The 14,170-nt window shown below is 34.8% G+C and overlaps 6 protein-coding genes across 6 annotated transcripts; 4 read left to right on the forward strand and 2 right to left on the reverse strand.

The window, feature by feature from the left end:
- Positions 1-680: 680 nt before the first annotated feature.
- Positions 681-1,304, forward strand: LOC120164037 (uncharacterized N-acetyltransferase p20-like). The gene has a single exon (XM_039173804.1). It carries the CDS (start codon positions 741-743, stop codon positions 1,302-1,304), a length of 564 nt encoding a protein of 187 aa, XP_039029735.1. The 5' UTR covers positions 681-740.
- Positions 1,305-3,564: 2,260 nt separating this feature from the next.
- Positions 3,565-5,466, forward strand: LOC120164036 (protein CDC73 homolog). Its single transcript, XM_039173803.1, has 3 exons — positions 3,565-4,765; positions 5,069-5,151; positions 5,249-5,466. Exons 1-3 carry the CDS (start codon positions 3,697-3,699, stop codon positions 5,339-5,341), a joined length of 1,245 nt encoding a protein of 414 aa, XP_039029734.1. The 5' UTR covers positions 3,565-3,696; the 3' UTR covers positions 5,342-5,466.
- A 1,502-nt stretch (positions 5,467-6,968) lies between these two features.
- On the forward strand, positions 6,969-7,738 carry LOC120164006 (non-specific lipid transfer protein GPI-anchored 19-like). The gene is made up of 3 exons (XM_039173780.1): positions 6,969-7,248; positions 7,338-7,448; positions 7,689-7,738. The coding sequence occupies exons 1-3, from the start codon at positions 6,969-6,971 to the stop codon at positions 7,736-7,738; spliced, it is 441 nt and encodes a 146-aa protein (XP_039029711.1).
- A 280-nt stretch (positions 7,739-8,018) lies between these two features.
- LOC120164007 (non-specific lipid transfer protein GPI-anchored 19-like) lies at positions 8,019-8,935 on the reverse strand. The gene is made up of 4 exons (XM_039173781.1): positions 8,872-8,935; positions 8,432-8,767; positions 8,286-8,345; positions 8,019-8,201 (listed from the first exon to the last, which is right to left on the reverse strand). Exons 1-4 carry the CDS (start codon positions 8,933-8,935, stop codon positions 8,068-8,070), a joined length of 594 nt encoding a protein of 197 aa, XP_039029712.1. The 3' UTR covers positions 8,019-8,067.
- Positions 8,936-10,424: 1,489 nt separating this feature from the next.
- Positions 10,425-11,783, forward strand: LOC120164070 (non-specific lipid transfer protein GPI-anchored 19-like). Its single transcript, XM_039173834.1, has 3 exons — positions 10,425-10,805; positions 11,135-11,164; positions 11,389-11,783. Exons 1-3 carry the CDS (start codon positions 10,457-10,459, stop codon positions 11,676-11,678), a joined length of 669 nt encoding a protein of 222 aa, XP_039029765.1. The 5' UTR covers positions 10,425-10,456; the 3' UTR covers positions 11,679-11,783.
- Positions 11,784-12,333: 550 nt separating this feature from the next.
- LOC120164008 (22.0 kDa class IV heat shock protein-like) lies at positions 12,334-12,903 on the reverse strand. Its single transcript, XM_039173782.1, has one exon. The coding sequence runs from the start codon at positions 12,886-12,888 to the stop codon at positions 12,334-12,336; it is 555 nt and encodes a 184-aa protein (XP_039029713.1). The 5' UTR covers positions 12,889-12,903.
- Between the last annotated feature and the right edge of the window lie 1,267 nt (positions 12,904-14,170).

Consider the following 14,170-nt stretch of genomic DNA (forward strand, 5'->3'; position numbering starts at 1 on the left):
GAGCTATCAGATTGCACTTTGATGACGTTGAGATATCATGAGTTGGAAGATCAGCGCAAAGGCGGGAATTGATTGTGACATGTTCCTCATTGGAGTCGTTTTGAGTGTGTTTCAGTCTTTTGGCCATAACTTTGGCTACAGGTGTCAGAATCGCGTATAAGACCTCAATCCGAAAAGCTCTTTTCGACGCGCACGCTCTCCACATGGAGCGTCGCTCCATGTGGCATTTTTTTCAACCTCAAATTCTGTCATTTTCCCATCCGAATCACTAGATTTATATATTTTTTACTATTTATGGTAATATTTTGATTGTCAATTAGGAAGTCAATTTAAATCCGTTTTAGGTCGGATTTTTTGGAGATTGCTTATTTTATTTCAAATTTCAATTTAGAGTGATTTTCGAGATTTTGCTATTTTTGGCAAAGTTCGAATAAAGATGATTTTTGACTATAATATTTCGGCTTGTGGACTGATTTTGGATGGTTGGTTTTTATAATATTTTATTAAACCCTAAAAAAATTTTCTCTGATTTTTTAGGCGAATTTTCTCTTGTGAATCATCTGTTAGAATTAGCCTTCAGGATAATCATTATTATATATATATATATATATATATATATATATATATATATATATATATATATATATATATATATATATATATACCATAGCTAAATATCCAAAATTTTCATTTCATCACATCCAGGGACGAACCCAGATTTTCTCACAAGAAAAACAAGCATGGAAGCCACCTTTGTCGTTCAATCACATCAAAACAAAGCTCAGGATGAATGTCCAAACCTGTATCTTCGGCCATTAGATGTTGCAGACATAGATGCTTTCATGGTCTGGGCCACCGACGAGAAAGTGGCACGCTTCTGCACTTGGGAGCCATACACCAACAAAGAAGACGGCTTGAACTTCATCAAGAACGTCGTGCTGCCTCACCCTTGGTTCCGAGCAATATGCGTCGACGACCGTCCGATCGGGGCCATATCGGTGACTTCGAATCCGGGGAGCGATAAATGCAGGGGCGAACTCGGGTATGTTTTGGCGTCGGAGTACTGGGGCAGAGGGGTCGCGACGAGGGCCGTGAAGATGGTGGCTGGCACCATATTTGATGAATGGCCTCATCTGGAGAGACTCGAAGCCCTTGTCGATGTGGGAAATTTGGGGTCTCAGAGGGTTTTGGAGAAAGCCGGGTCTGAAAGAGAAGGTGTATTGAGGAAGTACGTTATTTTGAAGGGAAGGACTAGAGATATGGTCATGTTTAGTCTCCTCTCTACTGATCATCGTCCAACTTGATGATTGTTTGTGAAAAATGTTTTAAATGCTCTTGTTTTCTGGCAAAAATGGCCGAATAGGTCAGACCCCAAAAAAATAGTTTATTAGTTCATTTCTAAAATTATTTTGTATCTACCGCAAATGTTACAGTACACATAAACACGTCAAGCTTAAATAATAAATGTATTAAAATAATATACGAATTTTAAATCACTATAACAAATATCATATATATTTAAATATGTTTAAGTCACTAAAATAAATATCATACATCCATAAATAATTTACTGTGTATTATTAGGTTAAATAATTAGCCTACCTGTGATATTGATAGGGATGGGCATAGGTCGAGTTGGGTCGGGTTTTTGATACACCTGACCCGACTCGAGAACAACGAGTCCTCCACCCGAGACCCGACCCAACCAAAATAACTTTTCACCCTACCCTGACCCGATATATAACTTAAAAACCCGACCCGACCTGAAATAATTAAAAAATTATTTGTATTCAATAAAAACAGTTATTTAATTGAAAAAATAATATATAAAGGGGTATTATTGTAATTATTCTTAAATATTTAAGGAAAATTATATATTTTTTCTGGGTTGAGTCGAGTATTTTTCAACCTATACCCGAACCCGACTCGACCTGAACATTACATTAAAAAACTCGACCCGATCCGAACCTGTTTTTTTTTTTAAAAATCCGACTCGATCAGATTATGCCCGTCAGGTTCAGGTCCGTACCCATCCCTAAATATTGAGGCAAATTAGCCTTGCTTTCTTGGTTACTGTTTGTAAAATTACAGGCTTATGGCCCATATGTTCTTGAATAGTGTAAGTAAATTGAATGCCATGCTAGACATGATTCATTCACATGGTACATAATTTTTTTAATTTTAGATATTTTTAAGATAGTTGAACGAGTTTATATAAATAATTATAATTAATAATAAAATATGAGTAAATATTTTAAAAATATATATATTCAGAGTTCAAATTGTTTATTTTCACTCACTAGACGATTTTAAAAAATAAAATTAAAAGTTGTATACTAGAGGTGAGTGAATTCTAATACACGTGTGTATATATGTGTAATTTAAAATATAAGGTAAATTATACGTTTAGTATATAAACTATCAATTTCGGTTTGTTTTAGTATTTAAACTTTTAATTTTTTCATAACTATACATAAAGTTTAGTTATTGTTTCATTTTAGTATCATACTGTTAAAAACTTTAGCTTTTGTTTCATTTTAGTACCTCCGTTCAAGATCTAACGTTAATTTTTTTTTAAAAATTAAAGTTTTAGGTATTGAAACGCACTAAAACAGATAGTTTAGCTACTAATTTACTAAACGCTTTAAGTTTTTAACGGTTGGGTACTAAAATGAAATAAAATAAAACATTATGTATGATTTTTAAAAATATTAAAAATTTAGATACTAAAACATACTAAAATTGATAATGTAAGTTCTAAATTCATAGTTTACCTAAAAGATAATAACAAACTATAGATAGTAAAATATTTTAAGAACTCATTTAATATATAACACTAATCCCTAATATCTATTTATAATTATAGTTATACACTTATACTATTATAAATTAAACTTGTTTAATAAAAATATAATTATATTAGGTTTACTACTATTAGTTAATATAAAATAAATTAAACTTCCTACTCTCAAGGTTTTTTTCTTTTTTCTTTTCTCAATATTCTCTTAATTTTATATTTTATTAGATCAAACTCTCGTTAAATTTTAAGGTAAAGTACACATTTAGTATCTAAATTATTAGTTTTAGTCTATTTTAGTACTTAAACTTTTATTATTTTAAAACCATACCTAAAGTTTAGTTTTTTATTTATTTTAGTATCCACTGCTAAAAACTTTAGTTTTTGTTTAATTATAGTTCCCCGTTCAAAAGTTAACGTTAAATTTTGAAAAATTTAAAAATTTAGATACTAAAATAGACTAAAAATGATAATTTAGGTACTAAACATGTTAAGTTTTTAACGACGGGTACTAAAATGAAAACTAAATGTTTTGTATGATTTTGAAAAATTGAAAGTTCAGGTACTAGAATAGATCAAAACTGACAGTTTACATACTAAGTGCATAGTTTATCCTAAATATTAATAATATATTAAGGACTAAAATGGCTATTTGAAATACGTTTGAGGGCTAAAGTGTCATTAGGCAAAATAATGGTTGAGGGCCAAGATCCGATAGAGAAAAAGAAAAGAGAAGGAAAAATACGCGGCCAGATAGCTCAGAACTTTAGCGACGATCATAAGCTACAAATCGATCACTACCAAAATCCAATTCAACAACACAAATCTCTGTTGCTAAACCCATCGTCCCTGTAAGAATTTCCCTCTCTTTTTTTCGGTTTTTTTGCAAACCAAAGCGAATGGACCCTCTTTCCGCCCTCCGCTACTTCACAATCCGGGGCGAAGTCGACAAAATCGTGCGAGTCAACGACGAGTTCCGATTCGGCACCGAGTATTCCTTTCCCTGCTCCGCCGAGACCGCCTACCGTTCCAAGCAAGGGAATCTCTACAACCTCGAGACCCTGGTTTTCTACATCCAAAACCACCATCTCAAGCACACCGATTACATGCACAACTCTCTTGCGCTCCGCATCCCCGCCGTCACCTTCACCGACCGGAAACCCCTCCTCGATTACTTAACCGGTAAAGTCTCCACCTCCGATTCAATCGTTTGGAACCCACCCAAGTTCCCCGACGAGTTTCGACCCGACCCATCTGGGTTCGATCCGGATAGCGCCAAACCCAAAGGTAATAACACCAACGATGTTGTTTTGGATGATGTAGGAGATACCCATTTTAGTGTTAAGGATAAAGATATTGAAATTGCTGATTACATGGGAATAATTCGATCGATCGAGAAACCCTTGAAGGATAGGGAAGGGATTTTGGAATGTAAGAATAAGGATTTTTATAGTGTTCTTGTTGCTGCTACCAAAAGGGAAGAAGAAAGGCAGAGACTTGAGTCTCAGCAAAGGAAAGATGGGTTAGTTGCTAAGAGTAGGTTAATGGGTGCTGAAGAGGGGGGGTTGGGGTTAAGTTATGGGGATGATATGATGGGATATGATTCGAAACCGAAAATGCATTTGAAAGGAAGCAAACTTGGGGAAGGAGTGCCGATTATTCTAGTGCCGAGTGCTTTCCAGACTTTGATTACTATTTATAATGTGAAGGAGTTTTTGGAAGATGGGATTTTTGTGCCCACAGATGTGAAGGTGAAGCAGATGAAAGGGGCGAGACCGGAGTGTGTTACGGTGCAGAAGAAGTTTAGTAGGGACAGAGATAGGGTCGTGACGGCTTATGAAGTTAGAGATAAGCCTTCTGCTTTGAAGCCAGAAGATTGGGATCGCGTGGTGGCGGTATTCGTGTTGGGGAAAGAGTGGCAGTTCAAGGATTGGCCTTTCAAAGATCATGTGGAGATTTTTAATAAGAGTAAGTGGGATTTTTTCTAGGTTTAACTGGACTGTTGTTTGTGTTTCTATTATCTTAGTGCTGGCCGTTTTAAGTGTCGTGTAGAACTCGACTCTGCTGTGAATTTCGTCTAATATGTATGGTGATCATTATAAACTATGCATATGGTGAGTTTGTGCAGTTATGGAGTTAGAATACATGATAGTTTTTTGCATGTTGTTTTTCACCTGTCGAGATTTAAGGTTGCCTTCGCATTGTAGATTAGCATAAATCCTTTGGTTTCGTGTTCTTGATTACTAAATGCTCATCTTGAATTTTATGCAGTTATTGGGTTTTTCATGCGGTTTGAAGACGACAGCGTAGAATCTTGCAAGATTGTGAAGCAATGGAATGTGAAGATTATATCGGTAAGAGTCTAAGAGATCCCCCCAGCCTGCCGTACTATTGGTGGAACTTAGTTATTTTCCTGTCATATCATGTTTGCTGTTTTATCTCAATGTGCAGATTAGCAAGAACAAGAGACACCAAGATAGGGCTGCAGCCCTGGAGGTCTGGGACAGACTAGAAGAATTTGTGCGGGGGAGATCGCATTCGTAAATCGAGCAGCTTCTAGGTAACATTAACATGTACGTGTCCGATGTTCGCGTGCTATGCTCTCCATCCCGGATGTATTTTGGACTTCTTTTCAAGAACTCAAGAATCTTGATAAGCATTTTATGACAGTAGGGGATATCTTTATATATTATTCTTGTGATGCATTGCAAATTAAGTTGCAGCTTCAAAATTATAATTCAAGTTCCTTTCCTTCCTGACCACGTACACTCGACGGCTTTGCATTTTAAGACGAGTTGTGGCCTGAGTAAGCTCGTGTGGAATATGCTAGTGTCCATGACAACGGTTGGGCGCAATTGAAAAAAAAGAAAATATTGAGGGCTTTTTTGTTATAATTTCTTTTTCATTCTTGATTACTTTAAATAAAACAATCACAATCAGTCATTAGTAATTGGACGCAAGATTAGTAGATCTATGTACAGATATCACTTATGATCATCTATAGGATAATTTTTTTATATGAAATGTTTTTTTATTAACATCTTTAGTGTAACAAATTTTAAATTTATCAGTTTTAAACTCACATAATTAATTACAAGCTAATCAATTATAAATTAATAATGTCAAGTTATCTTCGTGGTTAAAGGATTGATAGTTATTCCTAGAGATTTTAGGTTCGAACACTAAAATTGAAGGGTATTTAGGCGTTCATTGTCAAATCGTTGAAAGTATTTAGAATATATATTACCAATTGTAAATACCCTAAATTGATATATATATATATATATATTATCAAGATAAATGAGTTTCAAAGAATATTGGAATATTATTTATAATTTTCTTATTTACAATATCATATTTCTTTTAGTTGAATTTTTATTTTATTTATATTTTTTTGGTATAACTACTGATTTTCGATCTATTGATCGACTAATCCAGATTGGATACTACAGAGATAAGAGCGACCCTCCCAACACAATTTGCTACATTCACAATCGCCATGATTCGAATCCCTGACCTCTTAAAAGATCTAGTGTATTGTCCCACTAAACAAACTGGTTGTTGGTATACTTCTTATATTTTTTAATCATTCAAATAATGTTATTTTATAAAAACAAATAATATCATAAAATAATTTTACACATTTAAAATAAAATTATAAGTAAAGAGTAAAAACCCTAATAGCAAAACCCCCCTCAATATTTATTTTTTTAATTGTGTCCTTAGCATTATCATGCTAGTAAAAATGTTAACAATTAGTTGATCATTCAAAAATAATTTTTTAAAAAAAAAAAATATTATAACTTAAATTATAAAAGGGAAAAATCAAGGAATTTTTTTTTTAAATTATAAATATTGAAGACTTCCTTTACCATTATGGATTTAAATTTTTTGTACAAATTTGACCAAGTTCCAATCTTGACATATTTTCTTGCCGATAAACAATGGCCCCAAACACTTGGGCGAGTTTGCCGATAAGCCTTTAATTGCTTCAATTACAAAGCTAATCTCTGATTGTATGTTTTAGTTTAAGCCTTCTAATTCCAAAATCACTTCCCAATAATCCCATTTCTAATTCATCTTGTACGAAACAGTCCCTCTTGTACCCTACAATCCTCATAAACCAGTCTCCATGTACCATAGAATCTTAGAGCCGGGTCTTGCGATCGCGATGGTGACAGTAACCGTGCTATGGGGTCGAACATTGGCCGAATCGGACTGCAACAGTGTGCTGATAACGATGGCTCCATGCGCTGATTTCGTGACCGGAAACTCCTCGACCCCGACGGCTGCATGCTGCTCGAAATTAGCTCATGTCGTCGGCACGCAACCGAGTTGCCTTTGCCTGGTGATCAGTGGGGATGGTCCACCGGGAATGCCGAAGATAAACCGGACACAAGCTCTAGCACTCCCTGAACTTTGCAATGTGACAGCTCCTAGCGAGTGCAAAAGTAAAAAAAAAAGGACCAATTTGTTCAATTTCATTAAATTTGTACTTATATTAGTGTTCGTAATGATTGTGATATCTGATTTTGTGTAGTTGCTGCTGCTAAAGGACCTGCTGAAGCTTCAGTATCCTCTCCTCCTCCTTCTCCTCCTCCTCCTGAACACGAATCGCATGATACCCCACCCCCTAAATCACCACCATCAGGTGCGAGTGTTACACATAATACGCGTACGATAAGATATCGATATTTTGTTTAAAAAAAAGAATTCAAGATATTTTCGATTCGACTCATCGTATGTTCTTCGTGTGTTTGAACATGTTTAAACATATTTGAATTCAAGATATCTTTGATTCGGGTCATTTATAGCATTGATTCAAATGGGTGCAGGTGCATGTAAAACAAAAGCTACCCAGGGTGCTGTTATCTTCAAAATTCTACTTCAGTTCATCCTTCTGTTGCTGCCCAATATGGGCATATTGTAAGGTTCCCATAGTCATATGGGACATGCCTCAATTACTATTTATTGAGGATATGTCTTATTTATTGAAAAATATAATCAAATTTTTTTTTTAGCATTTTAATTTATTTTAAATATTTAAATAGATTATATATTCGAATACACTCAAATCCGAACAAATAAAAAATAAAATTCTACCGTTGAACAGTTCAAAATCAAAATCACATCATATTCAACAAGTAACCACAAGTAATTCATATATATATATATATATATATATATATATGTGTGTGTGTGTATTGTATTGTATGTATAATATATGCTAACAAGTATCACGAGAGGTAGGGCAAAACTAGAGAACATTCTCAGTGTGACAAGAAGATCGAACTATATGATGTAGCCAAAAGAAGGAAGATGAACGACGCGATCGACAATTTGGCGGTGCTTCCGTCCGATGAGCCGTCCTCCTGTGCCGACGGTACGCTTTTAGATCCATCTCCTGCATCCATTGTTAACGTTTTTGAGTTCAAGGTGAACTAGATGCCTGTGCAAGGGAGTAATTCGGATAACTATCGTTTTATACCTGTTGGTATAGTTGTCCCGGATTCCGGTGATCCTACCGGAGCATCTACCGGAGAAGCAGCTGATAACATGCAGGCAATGTATTGATCAGTACTATTATTCTTGTATTGGTACAACGAAAATGCACACATGTAATTGCATACTTACCATTACAGAGGCTGACGGGCGGAGTCCGAACATTGCACGCGCCGGGTAAGGCCAAAGCTTGAGTCTGGTTGACGGTGATCCCGAGCGATGAAGCGCCACCGTTAAGGACCTGACACAGGCATTGCGGCGAGGAACGCACGATGCTAGCGAGCTGCGTGCAGCACTGTTGAGACGGGGTCGATGAGGTCCCCGTGATGTAATTCAAACAGGGGGATAGGCTGATCAATACACTAGTGCAAGCAGACTGAGCCGTGGCCCCTGCACAAAGCATACCTACTAGAACCAGAACGAGATATGGCGCCGTTGCCATCTTCCGGTTCGCCGTTTTTTTTTTGTCTCGTTATACGGTATTGTCTGAGAATTCCTGCAGATTGTGAGGCTTTTATAGGGGGAGACTATGCAACGACGGCTGTTGTAGGTGACCAACTAGAGGTGTTTACCTTTGAACTGTTCAACGGTGGAAGATCTTATATAGGTGACCAACCTATATATACACATATACATGTATATATGTATATATATATATATAATGAAAATTTGATGCAAAGATGCATGGATTCAACTATGAAGAAAGCATATATATATATATATATATATATATATATATATATATATATATATATATATATATATATAATTTCATGGAGGCTTGTTTAAAGTGTTGATTTTAACAGAGACTTGACATAATGAAAGCATTAGATGAATCGAGTTTAGGTCTGTTCAAACTTCATTTAAATTGGAATTAATTGGTTAAATCGAACTACTTAAATTAATATAGGTTACTAGGAATAATTTGATCGATAATTATTTTTAAAAAAAGTTTAATCGTAAATTAATTAATCGAATTAACTTCTATTAAATAATTGAATTTGATTATTAAATAATAAATCCTTTATCTTGATCGGAGTTATATAACTTATTAAGCGATCTTACTGATAAAATATATTATGGTTCTCCTTAAAAATTATGGGTTCGAGTATCTGTGTATATAGAGTGTGTGTGCATTATTAATGACTATGAAGAATTTTGAACAAATATTATCTTCTGATCATCCGAAGAAACTTTCAAATTTTATAAAATCATACCTAAAGTTTTGTTTTTGTTTCATTTTAGTACTCCACCGTTAAAACTTAACGGTAGAGCTGACGTGGCATTTTTTATGAAGACATTTAAAGTAAGATTCTAATCATAACATTGGTAATGGACTTTCGTTAACCTTGACTATCCAAATTTTAATATTCAAAGATATAATTCTAAAAAGTTAAAATCAAATTGATAAAACTTACTCATCTTTAATTGAAGTTGGAGTTTAATATTTAAATCGGACAATTAAAAAGGCTTAATTCGTATAATTAAAAGCAAAGGGATTAAAATTTGAAATATCCAAAAAGTATAGGGGTTGAAGGCAGAATTAGACCTTAATAATATTAATAATTAGCTTATTATCTCATTTACGTGATAACATAGACTAGTACAAATAAACATAATTTGCTGTCACTTGAGACATGAAATGACAGTAATTGGAGTAACAAGAGAAAGGCAACTCCTTCAAGAATAGAGGCTTAGGTGGAATTGACGATAATACTAAAGGGTAAAGTATATAACGGTCCCGATTATAGGGTATTATTTTATTCAGTCATCTAAGTTTTAAAGTTATAAAATGATCATCGATGATAAGGTATTATTTTTTTTAAGTCCGTCGATTATTAAATTTTATTCACTTCATGCAAAAAGCCCATAGGAACTTTGTCTTCATCAACCTCAAATTTGATAAAGATTTTGACATTTGATAAGGTTTTAGGTCAAAGTAAGCTTCTTCTACACAAACGTGGCTAAGCAATTCTCCATTGCTTCACTCAAATTATAATATAGTTAAAAGGTAGTTGATCTTCAGAACCAAACCCTTCCCTTTCCCTCCTCGTCACCTTTACCTATAAATTCACATTCCCATCATCTTTGTCTTCCAATCATCAAACTCCATTTCCAACATAAATAAAAAACACCAACATCGGAATTCCCTCTGCAATGGAGCTCTACAAGACATGTTCTCGGCTTGTCCCGCTTCTGGTCGTTGCTTGGACAGCATTGTTGTTGGCGCCCGTTTGTGCGCAGAGTATCAACACGCCGTGCAATCCGTCGGTGCTCGGCATCGGCTTCACTCCATGTATGAACTTGCTTACCAATAGCAGCGGTAATGGTTCTTCGCCGTCGGCGGAATGTTGTGATTCTCTTAAGAATTTGACTTCCGGTGGCATGGACTGTTTGTGCCTCCTTCTCACCGGAAGTGTTCCGTTCAGTTTGCCGATCAATAGAACTGTGGATATTTCTCTTCCTCGAGCTTGTAACATGCCCGGTGTTCCCGTTCAGTGCAGAAGTGAGATATATACATGGAAAAATGAAAAATTGCATTTTACATTGTTTTTGTCCATAATATATACGTAGATGCGTGAGTTAATACATGTGAGTAGAGTGGGGATGGACAAGAAACAAGTTGATCGGGTCGAGTCAGATAAATGATATGTAATTTTCGGGTCAATTTAGATTTGGGTGGAAGATGCATAGTTTTAAGTCGGGTCGGATTTACCAAAAGCTCGACTTTAACCTGATTCATTACCATCCCTAATCCTATCTCTTTGGATTGAGTGCCGTTTTATCTATTTTGACTAATGGAAATACTTATTTGAGAATTTTCTTGTTTTGCAGCCCCTGCCGGTGTACCTGTTCCTGCCCCAGGTATGATTGGCCCAACATATCTTGCTAGGGTCAAATTATGATTGTGGGTCTTATAGTATTCCAAAACATTGGATTCAGTCCTTGTACTTTAATTTAACATAAATTTGTCGATTATTTGCTAAGCTTTGTTTTTGTCCTCCTACTTTTAAAATATCATTGGTGAGTACAAATGTTAATACTCTGAACTATTCCGATTAAAATGCTGATTAAATTATTATTGACAGGTCCGAGCTCATTTGCACCCACCCTTTCTCCAGGAGCTTCACCAACTTCAGCCCCAACAGGTTCCATTGTCCCGGAACCAACCGGATCCGCCGAATCACCAGAATCCGACACCGTGCCGACTTTAACTCCGCCATCCTCGACGGCCGGTTCCTTAGCCCCGACCGCCACGACAGGGGGCCGCCCTGCACTCGACCCCCAATCATCAGCTGCCGGTCGTTCTTGCAGTTTTTCAACATCATCACTTGTGCTGTTGACATCGGGATTTGTTGTTTTGAAGTACTACCACTAGAAGCCACTATCTGATATCTCAATTCATGTGTTTTTATTCTTTTAGTGGTGTGAAACTATTGTTTTTAGAGCATATTTTGGGTGATTGTTTCGAAATAAACTGAAATTTTAGTGTTTTTATTAGTAAATAAAAGAAACTCAGTTGACTTTTATAATGGATCTTCTTGATTACTTTGGTTAATTCGAGGTCCCAAACAAATAATTATGTATATTTGAGCATTGTTGATACTGAAATTAAATCTCGACAACTTGGATTTCTTTTCCAATTACATGTGTAATTTTTTTATTAATCAGATAATAAATTTAATTTTGATAAATTATAATAAAAAATAATTATTTTTAATTAATTTTGAATCCAGGCAATTACACTTATATATATAAGTTATCTTAGTTAAAGAATATTCTAATAATATATTAAATACCAAAATAAATCAAAAAAATATTTTTAACACTTATTCGTAAAAAAATATAATTCAAATATTTATTTTATATTTAAATCATGATTTTATTTATAGATCACATACAAAAACATAACATCCATCACCATCTCTTCACGATAAAAAAACATTTTTTTTTAAAGAGGATCAACAAACATAAGATAACATGAACGTATTGTCAATCAACCCATCAGAACAAACGAAGACACGGTATCCACACTACTGAGCGGCCCTGGAGGTGGTCTCAACATTCTCGCCGGAACCAGCCGACGAACCGATGTCTATAACCTTAGATCGCCGCTTGACCTCCTCGGCGAACTTGGGCACGGTGATCTTCAAAACCCCGTCTTCCAAATGAGCCTTGATGTGATCCAAGTCGGCATTCCCGGGCATCCTGAACTGCCTCCAGAACTTCCCGTTCGTCCTCTCCGCTCTGTGCCATTTCTCTCCTTCCGCTTCCTGTTCCTCTTTTCTCTCGCCGCTGATCCTCAACACTCGGTTCTCTTCCACCTCGATCTTCACATCTTCCTTCTTCATCCCCGGGATGTCGACGGAGATGACGTGGAACCGCGGCGTTTCTTTCCAGTCGGCGCGAGCCAAAGCCACTGGCTCGGTGGGTTTTGGGACGGCGAGGGGTGTGTGTTCGAGGATTCGGAATGGGTCTTCGGGGATCATCATGTCCCATAGTGACCTTGTGTAGGGCATTAAACCGTTCACTTGGATGGTTGCTGCCATTAGGAAGATGAAGGCTCTGGTGAGGCTTTCGATGGCCATTTCTGGTTATGGGAATTCGGATAATTGGAAACTTTGGTTAGCTTTGTTGGTGATTTCTCAATGTGAAGTGATGATGTTGTTGACGACGACGATGGTATTGGTATATATACGTTGAAGGGATTTCTCTGGATTTTTCCCGTTTGTTGAGGAATTTTCTAGGAAAAAATTGAAGTTTCTGGATCTTAATGTCCCGAACGACACGTGTTGCTCTGGGCGACTGGGATTACATTCAATGCTTACCAATTCCATCTGTTACCTTTTAATTTCATTACAGCAAAATTTTGATATTTATTTAAAGGCTAAATTACAAAGTTGGTAATCGAAATTTACTCTTTCTTCTATTTTATTTTAAATTCTTTTAATTTTTTTACTAAACTTAATATATCAAGTTTTTTGGTCATTCATTCGTTTTTCACTAACGACGCTTTAAATAGGTTTTCATTTAGATGCAAAACGATGTCGTTTTGGTGAAAATTTTATTATTTTCAAACAATATTGTTTTAACGCAATTAACTATTTAACGGCGGAGTGAAAATAACTCAATGTATTAAGAGCCAGTTTGACATGTCTTTTGAAAAGTGACTTTTTAAAAGTGTGGTAGATTATTTTTTAAAAAGTGCAGTTTAAAAATTTAACTGTTCGAAATTATTGTTAAAAAGTGAGTTTGAAAAGATAAAATTTCTATAGACATTATTTTATAAATTAAAATATAGAATTTAAATTATATTTACACCTATTAACATTATGATATATGAATTATATAAATTATAATAAAAATATAAAAAATATTTTAAGATAACTCATTAATATATTTTATAAATAAATATTTTATTAAGAAAAATATTATTAATCCTTTTGAACATTAGATATAAAATTATTACGAAATAATAATTTATTTACTTGCTTTGACAAAAAATATTACAAAAAAATACATTAGTGCTTGTAAATTAAAATTAATTTTAATATATAAACCATGAATTTTATTTACTTTTAAGTAATTAAAAGAAATTATTAAGTAAAAAATTATTTTTAAGGATGTTAACATTAAATTATTAAAATTAAAGATAAATATATAATTGAGTGGAGTCCATGCATTAGTAAGGATAAAATTATAATTCGTTTCCACCGTAATTTTTTTTGCCCGTTTATCATTGATTTTACGATCAAAACGGGATTTCTAGTTGAATTGCGTTTAGAAAGACACATCAAACGGGACCTAAGTTCAGTGAGGAAATTGAAGATTTTTAAAATTTAATGAGTAAAATATGAAAGATAGTAAAGT

This window comes from Hibiscus syriacus, unplaced genomic scaffold, assembly GCF_006381635.1.
Source record: "Hibiscus syriacus cultivar Baekdansim isolate YM2019G1 unplaced genomic scaffold, ASM638163v2 tig00111504_pilon, whole genome shotgun sequence".
NCBI lineage: Eukaryota > Viridiplantae > Streptophyta > Magnoliopsida > Malvales > Malvaceae > Hibiscus > Hibiscus syriacus.

What these genes read in the sequence shown, in the direction of transcription:
- LOC120164037 (XM_039173804.1), top strand. Translation starts at nt 741, where the DNA reads ATGGAAGCCACCTTTGTCGTTCAATCACATCAAAACAAAGCTCAGGAT.
- LOC120164008 (XM_039173782.1), bottom strand. Translation starts at nt 12,888, where the DNA reads ATGGCCATCGAAAGCCTCACCAGAGCCTTCATCTTCCTAATGGCAGCA.
- LOC120164006 (XM_039173780.1), top strand. Translation starts at nt 6,969, where the DNA reads ATGGTGACAGTAACCGTGCTATGGGGTCGAACATTGGCCGAATCGGAC. An exon ending in AGCTCCTAGCGAGTGCAAAA is followed by an intron (nt 7,249 to 7,337) that starts GTAAAAAAAAAA and finishes GATTTTGTGTAG; the next exon opens with TTGCTGCTGCTAAAGGACCT. An exon ending in CCCTAAATCACCACCATCAG is followed by an intron (nt 7,449 to 7,688) that starts GTGCGAGTGTTA and finishes ATTCTACTTCAG; the next exon opens with TTCATCCTTCTGTTGCTGCC.
- LOC120164036 (XM_039173803.1), top strand. Translation starts at nt 3,697, where the DNA reads ATGGACCCTCTTTCCGCCCTCCGCTACTTCACAATCCGGGGCGAAGTC. An exon ending in TGTGGAGATTTTTAATAAGA is followed by an intron (nt 4,766 to 5,068) that starts GTAAGTGGGATT and finishes AATTTTATGCAG; the next exon opens with TTATTGGGTTTTTCATGCGG. An exon ending in GGAATGTGAAGATTATATCG is followed by an intron (nt 5,152 to 5,248) that starts GTAAGAGTCTAA and finishes CTCAATGTGCAG; the next exon opens with ATTAGCAAGAACAAGAGACA.
- LOC120164007 (XM_039173781.1), bottom strand. Translation starts at nt 8,935, where the DNA reads ATGTATATGTGTATATATAGGTTGGTCACCTATATAAGATCTTCCACC. An exon ending in CACCGTTGAACAGTTCAAAG is followed by an intron (nt 8,768 to 8,871) that starts GTAAACACCTCT and finishes CCGTATAACGAG; the next exon opens with ACAAAAAAAAAACGGCGAAC. An exon ending in CGGGACAACTATACCAACAG is followed by an intron (nt 8,202 to 8,285) that starts GTATAAAACGAT and finishes CAATGGATGCAG; the next exon opens with GAGATGGATCTAAAAGCGTA.
- LOC120164070 (XM_039173834.1), top strand. Translation starts at nt 10,457, where the DNA reads ATGGAGCTCTACAAGACATGTTCTCGGCTTGTCCCGCTTCTGGTCGTT. An exon ending in TGTTCCCGTTCAGTGCAGAA is followed by an intron (nt 10,806 to 11,134) that starts GTGAGATATATA and finishes CTTGTTTTGCAG; the next exon opens with CCCCTGCCGGTGTACCTGTT. An exon ending in TGTACCTGTTCCTGCCCCAG is followed by an intron (nt 11,165 to 11,388) that starts GTATGATTGGCC and finishes TATTATTGACAG; the next exon opens with GTCCGAGCTCATTTGCACCC.